Here is a 17,964-nt window from a genome sequence, read left to right as displayed (position 1 = left end):
ATATGTTTCTCCTGGAAACGGGGAAAAAACATTGATGAATGAACGAAATACACCACCACATTATTTAGCTACTATAGTCTCTAAAGTGATGCCACAGAATTAAATTTTTTATAGTGAAATACAGCAGGAATGAAATCATGCATGAATAAGAAAAAAAATACACACGATTCTCCATTGTGTTTCTTAGATTGAATTATGGAAATGGCACTATTTATCTGACATTTTCAGCCGTAGAATAACATTGCAGAGTTTAGATTTGTAGGCCAATATTGAGAACACTACATCGACTGGTTTCATCATTAGGTGGAAGTCTCTTCCACCTCCCCGGTTTTATCGAGTTTTGCGGTGGCGGTTTTGTGAACTGTAAGTTCTTGCAGGGAGGTGATAAAAAGTCCTCCCATAATCTTGCGACAGTCATGATGCTGCGAGTCATGAGTTCATAAAGAGCGCCATCTAGCGATTAATTGACGTGTTCGTGTGATCCTGGGACCCCCTGCTAGCATAACCTTGCGCGACCTTTCTCGAGCTCTCCTTCTGCTCTACAGAATGATGATGTACCATGCGATTTCCATAAACCAGCGAGCTAGCACGCGCGGGCAAAGCAACCACGGGGCGCGCGCCGCATGTTGTACGGGTACGAAGCTCGAAGGTGCCAAATCCCGATCGTTTTGTAATGTGCGCGAGCCTCCCGCGAGTTTGGTGGATAATCATGCCCTTTATTTTGGCTTACTAAATGACCGAGCTCCCGCGGCTTGCGAATGTCCACTGTCAACACAACGATTTGCTGCCAGTGAAGTGAATCTTTTTTTGACTTGTCCCACTAATTTATATTTCCTTGGCTCTGTTTAGAGTGCAGTTACAATCTGTTCATGATGGCCTACAACTATGTTGTTACAGCTCACAAGCCGACAGCAGTAAATCGCTGTGAAACGGGTAAGTGTGCGCTTGAGTTGATCACTACAGTTATTGAGTTAGACTCAGTCTCATCATTTGACATACTTGTACAATCTAGCCTCTAGGCTCTAACTGGTTAAATCACTCACTTATCTACCTATCGTACTTAACTTGTCTTTGACTTTAAGTCCCTCCAACACATCTGCCTCGGGCCTATTGAACAGTATTCGAAATTTACACTACTGAGTCTACACTTACAGATTACCATGATTACCATGATGATTGCCTGGGCTGGGATAGTTAATTGCTATCAGCTTGATTAAATTTACTTAGTAAATTAATGCATGCATATTATCCAATGCATTCATTAAACAAATAGATGCACATTTGATTTTAATCATGTGACAACTGCACACTGAATTAACCGTTTAGATTCTATGGCCAAATCGTGATATCGCGATCGGTCCCCTCTTGTTCTGTGTGTGTGTCTTCACTATAGTCTAATTTGTTATGTGCAAAGTCCATGGACAGCTAAATTTAATGGAGAGCGAGAGGTTAAACGAAGTCACTGCATGTACACCGGCCGACTATGGCAAAATGAATGGCGGTGAACGGAATGGTGGACTATTTCACGATAATGCCGATTCTATCTGGTATTTTTCCTAATGTAAATAAGCGTTAAACTTAAGGTAAATCAAGTCAGTCCTGGAAACCTCCTTACTTTTAGTCCTTATGATCATGATGATGAGCAGCCGATTGGGGGGGGGGGGGGGGGGGGGGGGTCTCCTGCTCATAAGAATCCCTCCTTCAATTCTCATGAGTGACATGACCATCTGCATCCCGACCATGCTCAGGAGCTCATGAGGCCCTGTGGGTTTGGCTCTGCTGACTGGCAAGATGCTAATTAGGATCCCAGAGCCATGACCTTCACTTCTCATCTATCCCACATTTAACATTGTAAATTGTCACATGTGTGCACAATGATTTTATGGTTACACACACTGACACACATGTCCACTCTCCATGATGAAAGGGAGAAGAAATTTTGTCTGCGCTTTTTGACAAGGAAACTGAGCTTTAATCAAACATAGTCTATGTTTCAACACACGACGTTCAACACCAGTCCCAACACTAAACTACACTAGAGTGGTCTAGCTATTGGAAATTTGTGAAAATTTTTAGGTCGACCTGTACCTGCTAACACAAAGTGATTCAAGTGCAGTTTTATTGCTGGTGCTAGTGTCGACGTAGCACTGGTACCAAACTTGAAATCACCCACTCCCACTGTCTGTTTTAGTAAGTCCTTTCGGTGACATTTTCATGACAATACTAATAACCGTGTATTGTGTTTGTGGTTCATGGTAGAGGAAAAAGCAGAGAGATTAGAAGTGCATGTGTTACATACATTGTAACATACAACCAGTATTAATACCCTTCAAATACCATACCATCTATAACACTGGATAAATATTTCAGGAATGATTGCTGGATGTAGATCTACTGAAGTTTTGAAAGAAAAAAACAAAGATGGAATATCTAATACTTTTAACCAAGAATTTTCATGTGGCTTTTTCCATGTTCTGCAGGCCATTTTACCTCCCCCGACGATTTGAATCTCATCATCGCCAAAAACACGCGGCTGGAGATCTATGTCGTCACTCCGGAGGGACTTCGACCCATCAAGGAGGTGGGAATGTACGGGCGGATTGAGGTCATGAAACTTTACACACCTCCTGTGAGTATTGCTTGATACCAGGTGTACAAACAGCTTTTCACCAAATTACTGCAAATGCTATTACTGTTGTAACTTGTTTTAAAACTTATTCGTACAGATGTTATCCAATTACCAAACTAGAAACCTGAGCTCCACGTTGATCTGTCATGTCCAAAGATTATTATTCAAATTCATGAAATTCTTCCATCGAGAGATGGTTTCATTGCAACTGATTGACAAATTGCTCAAGTAAGTACGTCCATGATTTTTTATCATGGCTACTACTATAAACACTGATCAATTCAGTGCTTATTTACGTCGATGTAGGCCAATTTGTTAATCAGTTGCAATGAAGATTATTATTGTCCAGCTATACTGTGTGTTTTTTCCCATTTTCAAAAGCATGAAACTAGATTTTATCAGGATTGCTTTCGTCTTTCTGACTGTGAATGTCTGCTCTTATTTCTTCTTTATTCCTTTTAGGGTCAAAACAAGGATATGCTTTTCATTCTCACTGCAAAGTACAATGCATGCATTCTGGAGTATGTCAATGAAGATGGATCCGAAGAAATCATCACAAGAGCTCACGGCAATGTCCAGGTAAAGGGGAATTAATACAAAGCCCTGATCATATCTTTGAATTGATTCGATTTGATTGCCAAGTCTGCCATAATTAGCAATTAACCTGTTCCTGCAGCAATTCCCTGAGGGCCTTCAATACCTCCAAATGAGATTTGCTGGCCAGCAAAGAATGGACGGGTTTGTAGTCCACCTGTGCAAAACTGGTCCAGCAGAAACACATTCCCGTAAGGAACGGATTCAAGTTGAAACAGTTTGTGGACTAACATTAACAACAACTTGTGCGTGAGTCAAATTCATACCTACGATACAGCACTTGTATGAACAACAGGAAGTTTGTTATATAGATATGGTAGTATTATAAAAGGATATGAGATTGTGATCCTCTTGTGAATAAAAGTGGTAGTTTGCCTGTACATCCTGTATGAGTCTTTTATGTTATTTTCTTTTCACATTTCAAACAAGTTTATGATATCATTTTGACTCTTTCTCCTAAACAAAATAATATCTAGGACCGTATTGGACGGCCCTCAGAGACGGGACCTATAGCAATCATTGATCCTGAGTGCCGGATGATTGGATTACGCCTCTACGACGGTCTCTTCAAAGTCATACCACTGGACAGGGACAACAAAGAGCTGAAGGCATTTAACATCAGGTCCTTACTTTAATTTTATGAATTAGCAACCCATGGATATTCTAGCAACCTGAACTGATTTTGTGTTTGTGTGTGTGTGTGTTTGTGTGTTTGTGTGTGTGTGTGTGTGTGTGTGTGTGTGTGTGTGTGTGTGTGTGTATTAAATATCAGGTTCTTACAATGATATCAAATTGACAACCCTTGGATAGATTGACCATCTATAATGAATCCTTATGACATTTAACATCAGGTTCTTGGAGTTTCATGAGTTTGTAATGCATGGATAAATCGGCAACCTAATTTGTTTTCTTTAACGATAGGTCCTCACTCTGATATTGTGAGCACTTGAATATAAATTAACCACCTTTAGAAAAGTGTTTTTTTTTGTGGCATTCAACATCAGGTTATTCCGTGATTTCCTGTAATTGTAACTTGCTTTTTGGTAATTGCTTTTATGAAGTTCACTTGGTCACATCTTACAGGGAGTTGACATTTCTGCTTTGTCTGATGTTTGATCTCGATCCCAACAGATTGGAGGAGCTGAATGTTATTGATGTGCAGTTTTTGTATGGATGCCAGCAGCCAACGATTGTGTTCCTACACCAGGTGAGCAAATTTCCTTTGCTCTGGCTACAATCCAAAATGACTCAAACATTGAGCTTTATTTCTTCCTCTCATAAACTGTCATCAGCTATGCTGTTCTAACAGTGTCATATGTGACCCGCTACAACAAAATGGTCCTAAAGTCGCGCACGGTCGAAGCCGTGAAAATCAAGTTTGAAGTTAGAGCATCAAAATTGGTCAAAACTTACGATTTTCTGAATTTGACATATTATTAGAGTCTGACATGTCTTCTATCATCTGTCGAAATTTTGAAGCAAAATGATGAAAGGAAAGACCAAAAAATAGCGTTTTTCTGGGCCATGTTTTTTTGGCGTTTCAACGAAGCAGATACTGGTTCGAACATTTGGATTGAGCGCCACACATAGGCTCCGCCCCTAACAACGACTAGAGTAATCTCATTGGTCAGTTTGCTGCTTGCCGCTAACCGAAGCATGAAGCTCGCACACTGCCCAGTCGACTGGTGCGTGCAGGCGGGTTGCACTATGCCTAGCCGCTTCTCCTGACATCTTGGTCACTGATTGGTCGGTGAGGAGACCGCCGACGCTGTGTTTGAATGAGCATTTCGGGGGTTGCTAGGGCTTAACTTCTATTGTCCGGAGATGAATACTGACTTGCGTGTCTCTTGATTGCGATTGCGTCGCAAGGAGAACTTTTACGGTGCTTTTCTCGAAACAGTGATTTCCCAGACGTCTTGACATGCTCTCTTTAAAACATCGATATCTCAGCAGCCGATTATTTTTATAAGACATGTTATATATCAATTTAAAGCAGAAAGATTAGGGAATTGTATCATGCAATTTTCAAATAATCGACCTCGCCCGACTTTAGGATCATTTTGTTGTAGCGGGTCACATATGTTATGATCCCATATTACTATGATCCAACCCCAACAACATTGTCATTCTCATTGTTACTCAACTCACATACAGTGTACACTATACCAGTGACTTCCTGTCTGTGTATCTATCTATCTATCTATCTATCTGTCTATTCTCTCTCTCTATCTATCTGTCTATCTATCTATCTATCTATCTATCTATCTATCTATCTTTCTATCTGTATATCTATCTATCTATCTATCTATCTGTCTATTCTCTATCTATCTATCTATCTTACTATCTATCTATCTATCTATCTGTCTATCTATCTGTCTGTCTATCTTTCTAGCTATCTTTTTATCTATCTTTCTATCTATCTATCTATTTATCTTTCTATCTATCTATCTTTCTATCTTTCTAGCTATCCATCTAGCTATCTACGTATCTATCTATCTATCTATCTATATATATATATATATATCTATTCTATCTATTTATCTTTTTATCTATCTATCTTTCTATCTGTCTATCTTTCCATCTTTCTAACTATCTATCAATCTACCTATCTATCTATCTATAGATGTATCTATATAGCTATATTTAGCTAAACACACTGTCCATTATATGCATTGATATACAATTTGTAAACCAGTCAACATGTGTAACACCTTCACCATGAAAATATGGGCTGTAGGGTACCAAAATAATGTATGCACTAAAACATGGAGAAATACAGAGCATATTTCTTATTTGTTTCATTATGAAAAAACATGCACTGTGATCAGTTTTGACCCAATTGAAGTGACTGGATTGTGATTATGAGTTCCAGACTTCTAGACAGGATGTATACCACATGAGGGGTGTTTCATTAAGCAGTTCTTAAAGTTACGAACGACTTTTTAGCAACTGGTGATCAGTTATGATGTGCTATACTTATCAGAATTTAATAATTCAGCACAAGAACTGATCACCAGTCACTTGTAAGTCATTCATAACTTTTAAGAACAGCTTTATGAAACACCCCCAGATGTTTGCAGTTATTCCAAAGCTGTGAAAAAGAGTTTGAGGTGTCACCATGTGCTTTTCCATCGTACAAAATTGTAGAAGGACTGTGTATTCTCATTGTTGGATAGCATCTTCAAACTTTAGGAAACAACTGTCCTAAGCCATCCACTGAAAGAGGTCAAAGGTCAACAAAAATATGTCAGAATTCTGTGCCACACCAATCTCTTGGTAAAGTCTTAAAAGGCATTCATATAAACATTACCTATAATGGACAGAAATAAACATGCAGTGAGCTATTAAAAATCATTTAGTTATTTGTCGAAATAAGAGTAATATCGTTGTACCTTCTAGGGAACCGTAGACCGTTATGTATAGAATCTTCAGTTGCTGAAAGGTTGAAGCTTGTCGGTACAGCAGCACAAATTATGAGGATTCTTAATGGATTTGAGTAATGATGTCTGAACCGTGAACTTTGACCTGTGAACTTTGACCTGTGCTTGCTGCTTGTCGTTTGCCAATGCCAGGATCCACAAGGGAGGCATGTGAAGACGTATGAGGTCAATCTGAGAGAGAAGGAGTTCAACAAGGGGCCGTGGAAACAGGATAACGTGGAGACGGAGGCCGCGATGGTGATCGCCGTACCGCAGCCCTACGGTGGCGCCCTCATCATCGGTCAGGAATCCATTACGTACCACAAAGGAGACAACTACGTAGCCATTGCCCCGCCTGCCATTAAGGTTATTGTTACCAGCAACGGGATTTAAAGTTTTTCATGTTTTCAATGCATGGTTCTCAATCATCGACATCAGCAAGCTTTAGATTTGCGATGCGAACACTAAGACGACGCGGCCTCCCGGGTTTGACAATGGAAAGAGCTACACTTGTACCTTGCACATGTTCAGAACACCGTTTTTAGCCTAGTGGTATTGTCCTTTAGCATACACGACACAGATCTAAAACTTGCTGTTAGCATTATGATGGTGCAGAATATCCATATCCAGAATTTATACTTGTGACATAACTGGAGGAAGGAAAGAGAAATTCAGGGCAGTAAATTATGTGGATTTATGCTCAATAATATTAACAGCAGATTAACATGATGGATACACAACACGCTTCTGAATGTGTGGGTTGGAAGCAGTGTGTTTATAGCTGATAGCATATCCCGGTGAATACATTCGTATGATGTAATATTTTTGTAGCAAAAAAAGCTTCTGAAAACTGCTTATCCAGTAGTGGCGAGCCAATGGAGTAAAATGGAGTCAAACCGGGCCTGAGCTTTCGATTCTAGCAGAATCTTTGTCAGAGGCAAAATGACCAAAATTTTTACTCGCCATGGGTCTATGTAATATTTTTGTAAGTATTGACGGAGATCATATCATTTAATGTACAAGTCTTAAATGTTTTTGTAAATGCCCAGAAGTGCAAGCTCTGGTTCTACACATTTAATTTGTGAAAAAGGTCAACTTGGTATTAAACCACATGTTTGTATACATATCACACTCTTTCCTCTGCAGCAAGGCACTCTGGTGTGCTACTGCCGCGTGGATGCCAACGGCTGCCGGTATCTCCTAAGCGATCTCTTCGGCCGTCTCTTTCTCCTCCACCTGGATAAGGAGGAGAGCATGGATGGAGGAGCCAATGTGAAGGACCTCAAGGTTGAACCGTTGGGAGAGGTCAGTATCAGAAACAGATATTTTTCTCCCTACCAATAGAGGGCGAACTGTCTAATAATATCTGTGATCACAAGGAGATATACATGTGCCGTACTTTATAGTTAGGGCAGACTTCGCTCTGTGTTGGGTGTACATGTATGCAAGGTGTTGCTAGATAATGTTGCATTCGTTGTCTTCAGCGCATCACGCAGTCTGTAGTGATGCCAGGGTGCGTGCTTCTCAGTGTGACATCACAGAAGTTTGCTAAATCTGTCATCATCAGCCGAATCATGAGCCGATCTGTGATCGAACCGCTGACTACAGTGGATCGGACTTCTTCGGACTCTCGGAAATGGGTCAAAGCGTAAGTGCTAAAGAGAAGTCGATAGCATCACTCTCTGTAGGAAACTTGTGCCGTCTGCCCATGTATGCATTTGACTATTAACCATTGGATCTATGTGCCTTCAATAGCACAAACAGTTGTGCCTTTCATCATGAGCTCTGTACAAGCAAACTGCATAATCCTTCTTAAATGGTTACTTTCCTTGGGCGCTCGAAAGTCATTTTTGAGGAAGTGAAACGTGAAGTTTGTGTGTTCCTTTTGTAACACTGAAAATGAGATTCCTTTCATAAGCTGGTGCCCTGGAAGAAAAAATATTTATATTATATTGGATGGCTATGAATGGGATACCAGGGAATATTGCACGAGTTAGGGCCAATATTGCACGAATCGAAGATGAGTGCAATATTGGCCCTAACGAGTGCAATATTCCCTGGTATTCCATGAATCAAGGCCATCCAATATAATTATTATCATCTATACAATCAAGCAGAGCAAGCATAAACTAAACAAAATTAGCGGGCTTCTACTCGTCTTTGAAGTTGACTCGGCAGTCACATCCCAGCGCTGAAAAGGGGAAGGCCCTAAAACTGCGTATGGGAACAAACAACTAGCAAGATGTTTGCGCGCTTGTGAATTGTAACAAAATGACGCGCACTAGTAGCAAGCGTTTGCGCATTCAGCAAGCGCTCGCGCAATAGACAAGACAGAGTTGAATATGGTGTGATCTTGAACGGCAAGTAACAACGGTAACCTATGGGGAATTAATATGTTGGCCTATGCGTTTCGTTCAATATGCTCTGATATTGAATGGTAAAAATTGAGCGGACTACAATACGCGTTTTTAATGCGCCGCTAAAACGTCCTATATAGATGATAATATTTGATATTGAACACTGATGAACTTTTGAGTATATATTGTAGAGTGCTGTATGTAGTGACCTAGTTTTGTTCTTGAGTACATACGATTGTAATGTGACTTCTGTTCTTTCTTTTCTTCTGTAGACCTCAATTGCTGAGTGTTTGACATATCTGGACAATGGCGTTGTATTTATTGGTTCCAGACTCGGGGACTCTCAGCTTGTCAGGGTAAGTGTGCCTTTGTGGTAACTGACTTGTGATGCCATATTTTGTTGTATAACAGTTCTTCCATCTTGCTTTACTTCCCATTCTCCACTCTGGACAAAGTCTCAGATGAGTAAAATCATATGTGCTCTGCCATTTTGTATTCGGTGACTATGAATATTAATGACCCAAAATTTTTGAAGGAGAGGCTTATTTCAGGCTTGTACTCTCCAAGATGTTCATCATTGAAAGTGCCTTTATGTACAGCATATGTATCATTAGGCATTAGCATCCATGTGCACTTAACTCTTCATGTGCCATGGTGTAAACCCCCTGTGAGCCACATTATTCTGAAACGTCAGCATAGTCATGCTTTGGGAAAACATTGTTATGCCTCCGCCACGAAGTGTCGCCGGAGGCATTATGTTTTCGGGTTGTCCGTCCGTCCGTCCGTCCGTCCGTCCGTCCGTCCATCCTTCCGTCCGTCCATCCTTCCGTCCGTCCGTCCATCCTTCCGTCCGTCCGTCCGTCCGTAATCAATTTTGTGGACAGCGTATCTAAAAAACTGTGAGAGGTATCCTAATGAAACTTGGCATGTATATGTATGAGTGGGTGAAGTTGTGCCTATCAACTTTTGGGTGCACACGCTCGAGGTCAAAGGTCAAAAGGTCAAGGTCAAATGCTCAGAATTATACTATTTCCCCTATATCTCTGCAATGCCTGGAGGTATTTTCTTGAAACTTGGTGTATACATGAACTATCTAATAAAGATTCCCCAGAGAGAGTTTTGGGTCATGAGGTCAAAGGTCAAGGGTCAAAGGTCAAGTGAAAATGTTAAAATTTCACTTTTTTCTCCATATCTCACAGATATTTCAAGGTATCTTCATGGAACTTAGTATATATGCATGCACTGACTGGCAGTGATCAATTTAGGGGTCATGGGTCAAAGGTCAAGGTCCACTCATCAAAATGCCATTATTTCCCTCTTATCTATGCAATGCCAGCAGGATTTTTTCTTGAAACTTAGTGTATGCATTTATTACCCAATACAGATTCTCTGGGAAGTTTCTTGTAAAAAGTCAAAGGCCAAAAGGTCAAAGGTCAAGTGAAAGTGTTAAATTTCACTTCTGCTTTAACCCTAAAAAGACTGGGCTATTTTGGTAGCTCAAAAGACTGGGGGGGGGGCCTAAAGGGCCCCCCCTTAAGATCTCGGCCGTGGATCGCGCGATCGCCACGGAAATTCGCACAATTGTAGTGTGCGATGTAATCTACAAGATCGTATATTTAAATTTTCCAAAATAGTCTTCTTTTATTTTATTTTGATTAATTATGCTAATTCATGCGAGAAATCAGACTTTTTGATCTAAATCAGTAAATAAAGATTCAAAAGTGCTCATTTTTGGTCTAGATATTCTTTATGGCATTCTTAGCAAATGTACTTGAAAAAAAAGTCAGTATCAAAATTAATTTCTTATTTATTTTATTGTTTTATGAATTTCTTATGTATTTCCTTGTTTTTTCGACCTTTTGTTTTTGTTGTTTTTTTCAGCAAAATTTTTGGCAGACCCTTTTTGAAGCATAATACTACTAAAACAAATTGATTTTAGCCATTGAGAGTAAAAATAAGCATATTTATATGAACCATGTGATAAAACTCAATTTGTATTGACTTTGTACACAAAATCACATTTTTGAGCCATTTTTGGTCTCACGTGCATGTACAAAAAGTTATGTAACTTCAGAACCGTACCCCCGGGCTTCACAAATTTGGTGTCAAAATGTGCGGGAAACTCGAAAGAAAAAAGTCATAGAGCATCGCGGCGAGAGCATTGCGTGTTGCTGAGTAATCACGCGAAATGTCGAGGGGGGGGCCTTTTAGGCCCCCCCCCAGTCTTTTTAGGGTTAAACTTCTAAAAGGGTCAAAAGTTGGGTACAAATCCCCAGATACCTGCACTCTTATTAGACAGTATAGCCATTAATCCAAATAAACCTAGTTCAAGGAAAGCGAACATTCAATGCATGTGTGACAAACCTGTCATTTTAATATTTTGCCAGTTATGTGAAACTGTCATCACACATTGTCAAGACATTGTGCTTTAGACCTATTTGGAAAACCATGCATTATGGCGGAGGCATACCAGTCGCCATAGCGACATTTCTAGTTTTTCGAATCTACAATGTATGTAACTTTTATAGATTTTTGTCACCCTGGACATGTAAAGAGTAAAGTTGTAGAGAAAATGCCAAGCTTTGATTTGATGTAATTATTGTATGGCAAAACTGTGATTGCTTTTCTTTCAAATGACTAATAGCTACATTATTGTAAAGGCATGACTTTTGCATACAAAACAGTGACTGAAACTTAATAGAATTTATTCGCAAATCCAGTTTGGAACAAACCTTGATAGTCAATCACCACAAAATGCAAGCTACATTTGACAGAAATGGAATTGTGAGAAATGCTTTTACTGTACCAGGCATTTGGCGATTTATTGATTGGTTTGGGTGGGTTTGTGCGTTTGGGGGGAATATGCGAAGTTGGCGTGCTGTCAACTAAGTCGGGCGTGCGAACATGGCACATAAAGAGTTAATGAAGTTTCTCTGATTACCTTTTTTGCTTTTATCAGCTATTGCAACAGATTGTCTATGTCTTTCATTCCACAAACAAGGATTCACTATGCACTTTTGCGAGTTGTTAAATTTGCGCTTGAGAATCACAGCATTTGAACTAGAAATTGGTAAAGCAAGATTGCTTTTTAAGAAGAAAACCTATTGACTTATCAACCTGGGGACATATACATTGCATTCATGCGTTCATTTTGTTTGTGATTTATTTTTCTTTTTACAATGTATCAGTCAAACTTGCAAAGTTTGTGAAAATAAAATCACTTTGTTCTGTACGATATATACTGTACAACTGTACATATGTATCTTCCTGATTTTAACAGCTGAACACAGAACCAGATGAGAACGGCTCCTTCGTTGCTGTCATGGAGACAATTACGAACCTGGGTCCGATCGTTGACATGGCGGTGGTTGATCTCGACCGGCAAGGGCAAGGCCAGGTAATGTTAGTGGACAAATGAGCTTGGGTTTTGATTGGTGGAGAAGTCATGGAAATCAGTTCGAAATTCATAATATACACATGTACTGTGAATATCAATCTGTAATAATGATTAATAACTATACATGGCTGAGTGTAATGCCCACATACTGGGCTTTGTGTTGTGTGGTTTGCATGGGCCAATACCAGCCACCATTTCTTAAAGTGGGAGCACCGCCTAATCGGGAGAAAACTTGTCTCCTGACCCCAGCCTCCCAAAGTAAGAGGTGATCACTGTACTGCAAATACCCTGCACTTGCAGTAGTGGCAGAATTGAATACATTTGGGATTTACAGCTGCAATACAGATCTAGTCAAGTGAATTTTGCTGGCTACTTTGTTCTCATCACATGGTTGTGATGATGATGGCTGACGATGCTTATGTTGAAGTAGAAATTGCAAATTATTATAATGACTACACCATCCGAGTCTGCCAATTTTGGTTTATTTCAAAATTAAAGGAAAACTGAAGGAGAAAAATCGTTTGTGTTTAACAAGTATGACGAGTTTCAATATCTGTATTGTTCCTATGCTGTGGTACCAAGATTTGACGTTCTTTACTTTAAGCTACCAGTACTGTGGGTAATTTTATACATCTCATGCATGTGATGATGCTTTTCTTCTGCTTTGTAGCTTGTTACCTGCTCAGGGGCATACAAGGAGGGCTCACTTCGCATCATCCGAAATGGAATTGGAATACATGAGCACGCTAGTATTGATCTGCCTGGCATTAAAGGTAAGTACAGTGCATAGCATTGTTCAAATTCATGAAATTCTTCCGTCGAGAGGTGTTCTGTGCAACTGATTGACAAATTGCCCGACATCGACATAAATAAGCGCTGATTGATCAGTGTTGTAGCAGTAGCCATGATGAAAGCAATCATGGGCGTACAGTGTAGCATTGTTCTCTTTGTGCAACCACACATGATATTTGCTGGAAGATACTTAGGATTCAGCAGTGTTACGCTGTCTCCATATCATATTGATGTGTGTGCCAGTAGTTGGCACATTTTTGGACTTTATTTTATTCAAATTCAGTATTGAGGTGTATCAAAAAAAGAAACAGAAAAACACATTCTATGCACCTTTAACTTTTGGTGTTAGTGCCTTTGCTTGTTCCATCCATAAACATGCTCGGGTGATAGAATATATATAATGTATAAACTCTATATTATGTAGAATGGGGATGCCTCTCTTGGGGGGGGGGGGGGGGGGGCGGGGGTCCACAACCCTGGAATCAGAGAATCTTTCATGGCAGATCCAGAGGTAGACCTCTTGGGCAGGGACCAAATGTGGTGCTAGTTTTCACATTTTGATCGTCTGTCTGAAAACACATGGTCAAATTTTCTGCTAACTCGGCAGGTCGTCGATTATGTCGATGTTGGGCAATTTGTCAATCAGTTGCAAACTCGGCAGGTGTTCATTTAATGCTGCACACTGGCACTGGTCCAACAGTCCCTGACCTGTAAAAATCACTGTCAGACCTTTAACTTTTTCAGGAATGGACCTGTAAAACATGGAAAAACTGGGTACCTACTGGTCTGATCTGACTGTCAAACAGAATGAAATGGGTTTGTGTGCAGCAGAAGTTTTCCGTTACCTTCTTCAGCCTGCAAGAGAGCCTAAACCCACTGAATCTCTTGTTATGATTGGCCTACCAGAAGGGCCCATGATTAATTCAAAAAAGAATTGGCTAATCTTCATACCAGACTTATTTTTCCTCCCTCATTCTCTCTGCAGGTATATGGCCTTTGAAAGTTGACGTCAACTCACAGTTTGATGACACTCTGGTGCTTTCATTCGTTGGTCAAACAAGGTGAGACATTTGATGCAAGGTTTCACTTTACATTTACCATATGCCTCTCGGAAGCATTGCAACTTAAACAAGCATATGAATGCTTTTTAAATATTTGTCACTGAAGGACTTTTTGTCATAGATTACTAAGGTAGTGAAAATGCACAATGATCTGCACAGAATAACCCATTTGTAATGAATGTGATTAAAACAAACTTGTTATGTCACAATTCCACTCTAAGCACACATCCAGGGCTGCCCCAGGAGACACTGTATTTGTTTGTTTTTATTATGATGAAGTCTTCTGACACTGACATAATCTCCTGGGCCCATTAACTTTGGTTTGCCTGGAAACATCAGTCGTTGTTGAGTTATGAAAAGCTCTTGACAGATCAGCAAACTGTATGCTGTCTGTTGTGTAAGTGTGACTATCTATTTCGTTCTTCAGTGGCATGATTGTATACTGTGCAGAGCTGTCGTTTCTCCCTGGTTGTAGAGGAGGCATCTCGGAGAAAATATATATCACTACTTATCCTAATAAGAGATAAATTCCTCCCTGATTTGGTAGTAATTGAATTGGCCATTGAAATGCTCATAACATACAATTTTTTCCTTGATGGCTCTGTGGAATCTCCCCAGTTTTGATGCTGAATATTTACAGTCGTGTATGAAGTGTTGCCGCAAAGCACAGTTGGTTATCAATAGCAAAAAAGCGTTTACAGTTGAGGTGATCAAAGACTGGTGTCCAATCATATCTCTTGTTCAACAGGGTTTTGATGTTGAATGGTGAGGAAGTGGAAGAGACTGAACTGCCTGGCTTTGATGGGGATCACCAGTCTTTCTTCTGTGGCAATGTCAAGTACAATCAGATTATTCAGGTGAGTGACCTATGCATGTGGAGGTAACATTTCCCTGCCTTCGTCCCCTACACAACTGCTTGTTATCAGTGTCAGGGAATAATGATGATATTTTTTAGGCCACTGCATATGAGAACCTTATCTGAGGGGAGATTCATCTGTATATTTGCTTGCGAGACACAAATGAAATGAATTGAAATGAATTCTTGACTACATGTACTCAGTTTTTACTTCACGCAAGCTTATTTGTCTCGAGTGAGCTGTTGAATTGATTGTTTCACAATGCGTTGCATGCTGTTCGTCCTTTAGTAAAATTCTTACATTTTCTTCTATTTCTTGAAAACTGGTGGCTGGACTCTTTACCAGACTTGTCAGGAATCAGCAATGGGGGAGGGGTTCATAGTTTTTGCAAATGATTATGATGCCACCAGGGGACTGCAAGGGGCTAAATACCTCAAATTAGGGGGTAAGTAGGGTGCCTTGAGGTCAAAAATTGTGATGCTCCGGTGAGCACCAGACCCGTGGTTCTCTCATTTAAAGACATTTCCAATATTACCTCTGCATTCTTCGTGCCAGATCACTGCGGCATCAGCCCGTCTGGTCAGTGCACCGACCAAGCGTCTCGTGAGCGAATGGCGCCCTCCCTCGGGCAGGAATATCAACGTGGCAGCATGCAACACGCGACAGATCGTGTGCGCAGCCGGCTGTGAAGTCTTCTACCTAGAAATCTCTGAAGGGGAGGTCCAGCAAGTCAGGTATGGCATCTCTCCATGATGTAACCATGTTACCATGATGCCATGTCCAGTTTAATGGCCCTATTTATCGTTTGCAGATGAAAAAAACAACAACAAAGCACCAGCTTTAGTGCTTCAAAATAGTTCGCAAATGTGAGTTAGGGATAGAAACGACCAGCCTAAAAAATGTTTAAAAATCATTGTAATCAATGTTTAATAACCTGTTGAAGATGGGCTGATTTTGCTACAACACACATTTCCCATAGACCCCTGCCCGAGTATACTCCGGACTTGTCTTCAACAGGTTAAGTATTGGTAAATATGCAGAATGTGAACAATAGTTACAATATAATTGTTTCTAGACTTAACCGTCTACAATTATGATTTATTGAGAAAAATAGTGATATCTCCATATATTTTATCTTTTAGTGTGAAATGTTTATATGGTAGGATGTTTTGTGACACAACTGACGTACACACATACATCAAATGTGTTATATCAAACATTTTTTTTCAAAACACTGCTCCCAATAATCAGGGTTCCCAGCCCATCAGGGAAATCAGGGAAAGTTATTTTAATTTTTTTCAGTCAGGGAAAAGTCAGGGAATTTGATAAAAATGTCTAAAATCAGGGAAAAGTCAGGGAATTTTGATAAGCCCCAATATTGAAAGTATTCAGAAAGATGCTGTTATATTTTGTTTCATATCAAAACAACATATATTCAATGAAACTTGATGAAAATTGGATGTGAAACTGGAAATGAGTTAAAATAATTATCATGGAAATTTGATACTTCATCAGGGAAAAAAAATCAGGGAAAGATCAGGGAATTTTGTTTTCTTGAAATGCTGGGAACCCTGATAGTAAATCGTCGCTGGGGTGATAAGACCTTGTATCTGCAATTTTGGTGAAAATGAGTTTTTTGGATTAATGGTCAAATGATGGATTAAGTGATGTCCTGTCCAAATCCCAACTGTCTTACTCCAAAAATGAAGCTACCACGGCATGTCAAAGGAAAGGCTATCCCATTCGCCACACTGCTTTGGCCGCCATGTTTTTTGGCTCTCCTGAACATTTGACATTTTGTAGATATGAGGTCTTATCGCCCCAGCGACGAAATAGTACCTTTAAAGTATTAACATACACTGGCATAACGCCTGTTGCTATCCCTTCCCTACAGCACAACAACCATGGAGCATGAGGTTGCCTGCCTAGATGTAACCCCCTTGAAGGAAGGTGCTGATTTCACGGATCTGTGCGCCGTGGGACTTTGGACAGACATTACGGCCAGGATCCTAAAGCTGCCTAGTATGGAAACCATGCATGTTGAGAGCCTGGGAGGAGGTGAGATGGATAAGTAGATACATGGATAGATAGATAGATAGATAGATAGATAGATAGATAGATAGATAGGATAGATAAGAAAGAGAGATAGATAGATGAATAGATAGTTGTAGGTAAATAGCTGATGAATAGATTAATAGATTGATCGGTTGGTAATCGTGGCAGTGAATGGGAAACCAGGGACTGTTGGTCCTAATGAGTTCAATACTCTGTGGTAATCCATGAAACAGAGCCATCCAATATAATCATTATTATTTGAAATCATTATCTGGAGAAGGCGTTAATTGTAAAAAGTATTCACTGTTTCTTGAAGTAAAATGCACTCAAAGGAATGACTTGCACTTGAAGCAAAAGTTGGCACTTTCATAGCAAGAGTTTCACACTTCCAGCGAGCATTCACACAACAGACAAGACAAAATATGGTGTATTACTGTAAAAGAGGATATTTTTGCACGACTAATTTTTTTTTTTCCGTTTGGCCGGGTGAGAACAGTTTGCGTGTTTTTAATTCCGCGGAATCAAGACAACAACTAGTAGAACATATGGCATGCAAACATATTTGAGTGCTCTTATTTTTGCGCTAGCTTCTGGTTGCGTGAAATGCGTGAAAATTTCCACTTTTACAGTATGGCACAGCTACTTTACTGCACAGTAGCCAATTGGGAAATTATAGATCAGCCTATGCATTTGATTGAATATATTATTGCACTTGGAATTTAAGTGGACAAATATATACATTTTAAATACACAAATAGAATGCCTAATATAGATTATAATGCTCATTGTTGCGTATCAACAAT

At 39.9% G+C, this 17,964-nt stretch overlaps 1 protein-coding gene across 1 annotated transcript in view; it reads left to right on the top strand.

Annotated features, from left to right (window-relative positions):
* Positions 1-751: 751 nt before the first annotated feature.
* LOC139708033 (DNA damage-binding protein 1-like) overlaps positions 752-17,964 on the top strand; it is a 31,026-nt gene continuing 13,813 nt past the window's right edge. Inside the window, exons 1-14 of the mRNA XM_071620021.1 lie at positions 752-933; positions 2,481-2,629; positions 3,092-3,208; positions 3,700-3,845; positions 4,355-4,430; positions 6,796-7,008; positions 7,789-7,947; positions 9,272-9,355; positions 12,280-12,396; positions 13,067-13,169; positions 14,174-14,249; positions 14,998-15,106; positions 15,662-15,840; positions 17,001-17,164. Coding sequence (XP_071476122.1) covers positions 870-933; positions 2,481-2,629; positions 3,092-3,208; positions 3,700-3,845; positions 4,355-4,430; positions 6,796-7,008; positions 7,789-7,947; positions 9,272-9,355; positions 12,280-12,396; positions 13,067-13,169; positions 14,174-14,249; positions 14,998-15,106; positions 15,662-15,840; positions 17,001-17,164 — 1,756 coding nt within the window. The 5' untranslated portion in view covers positions 752-869. The remainder of the gene's footprint in view (positions 934-2,480; positions 2,630-3,091; positions 3,209-3,699; positions 3,846-4,354; positions 4,431-6,795; positions 7,009-7,788; positions 7,948-9,271; positions 9,356-12,279; positions 12,397-13,066; positions 13,170-14,173; positions 14,250-14,997; positions 15,107-15,661; positions 15,841-17,000; positions 17,165-17,964) is intronic.

Source organism: Diadema antillarum, unplaced genomic scaffold, assembly GCF_040938485.1.
Source record: "Diadema antillarum isolate AM-2024a unplaced genomic scaffold, OU_Dant_1.0 seq00001294_RagTag, whole genome shotgun sequence".
NCBI lineage: Eukaryota > Metazoa > Echinodermata > Echinoidea > Diadematoida > Diadematidae > Diadema > Diadema antillarum.
This window is presented reverse-complemented; position numbering and strand designations above follow the sequence as displayed.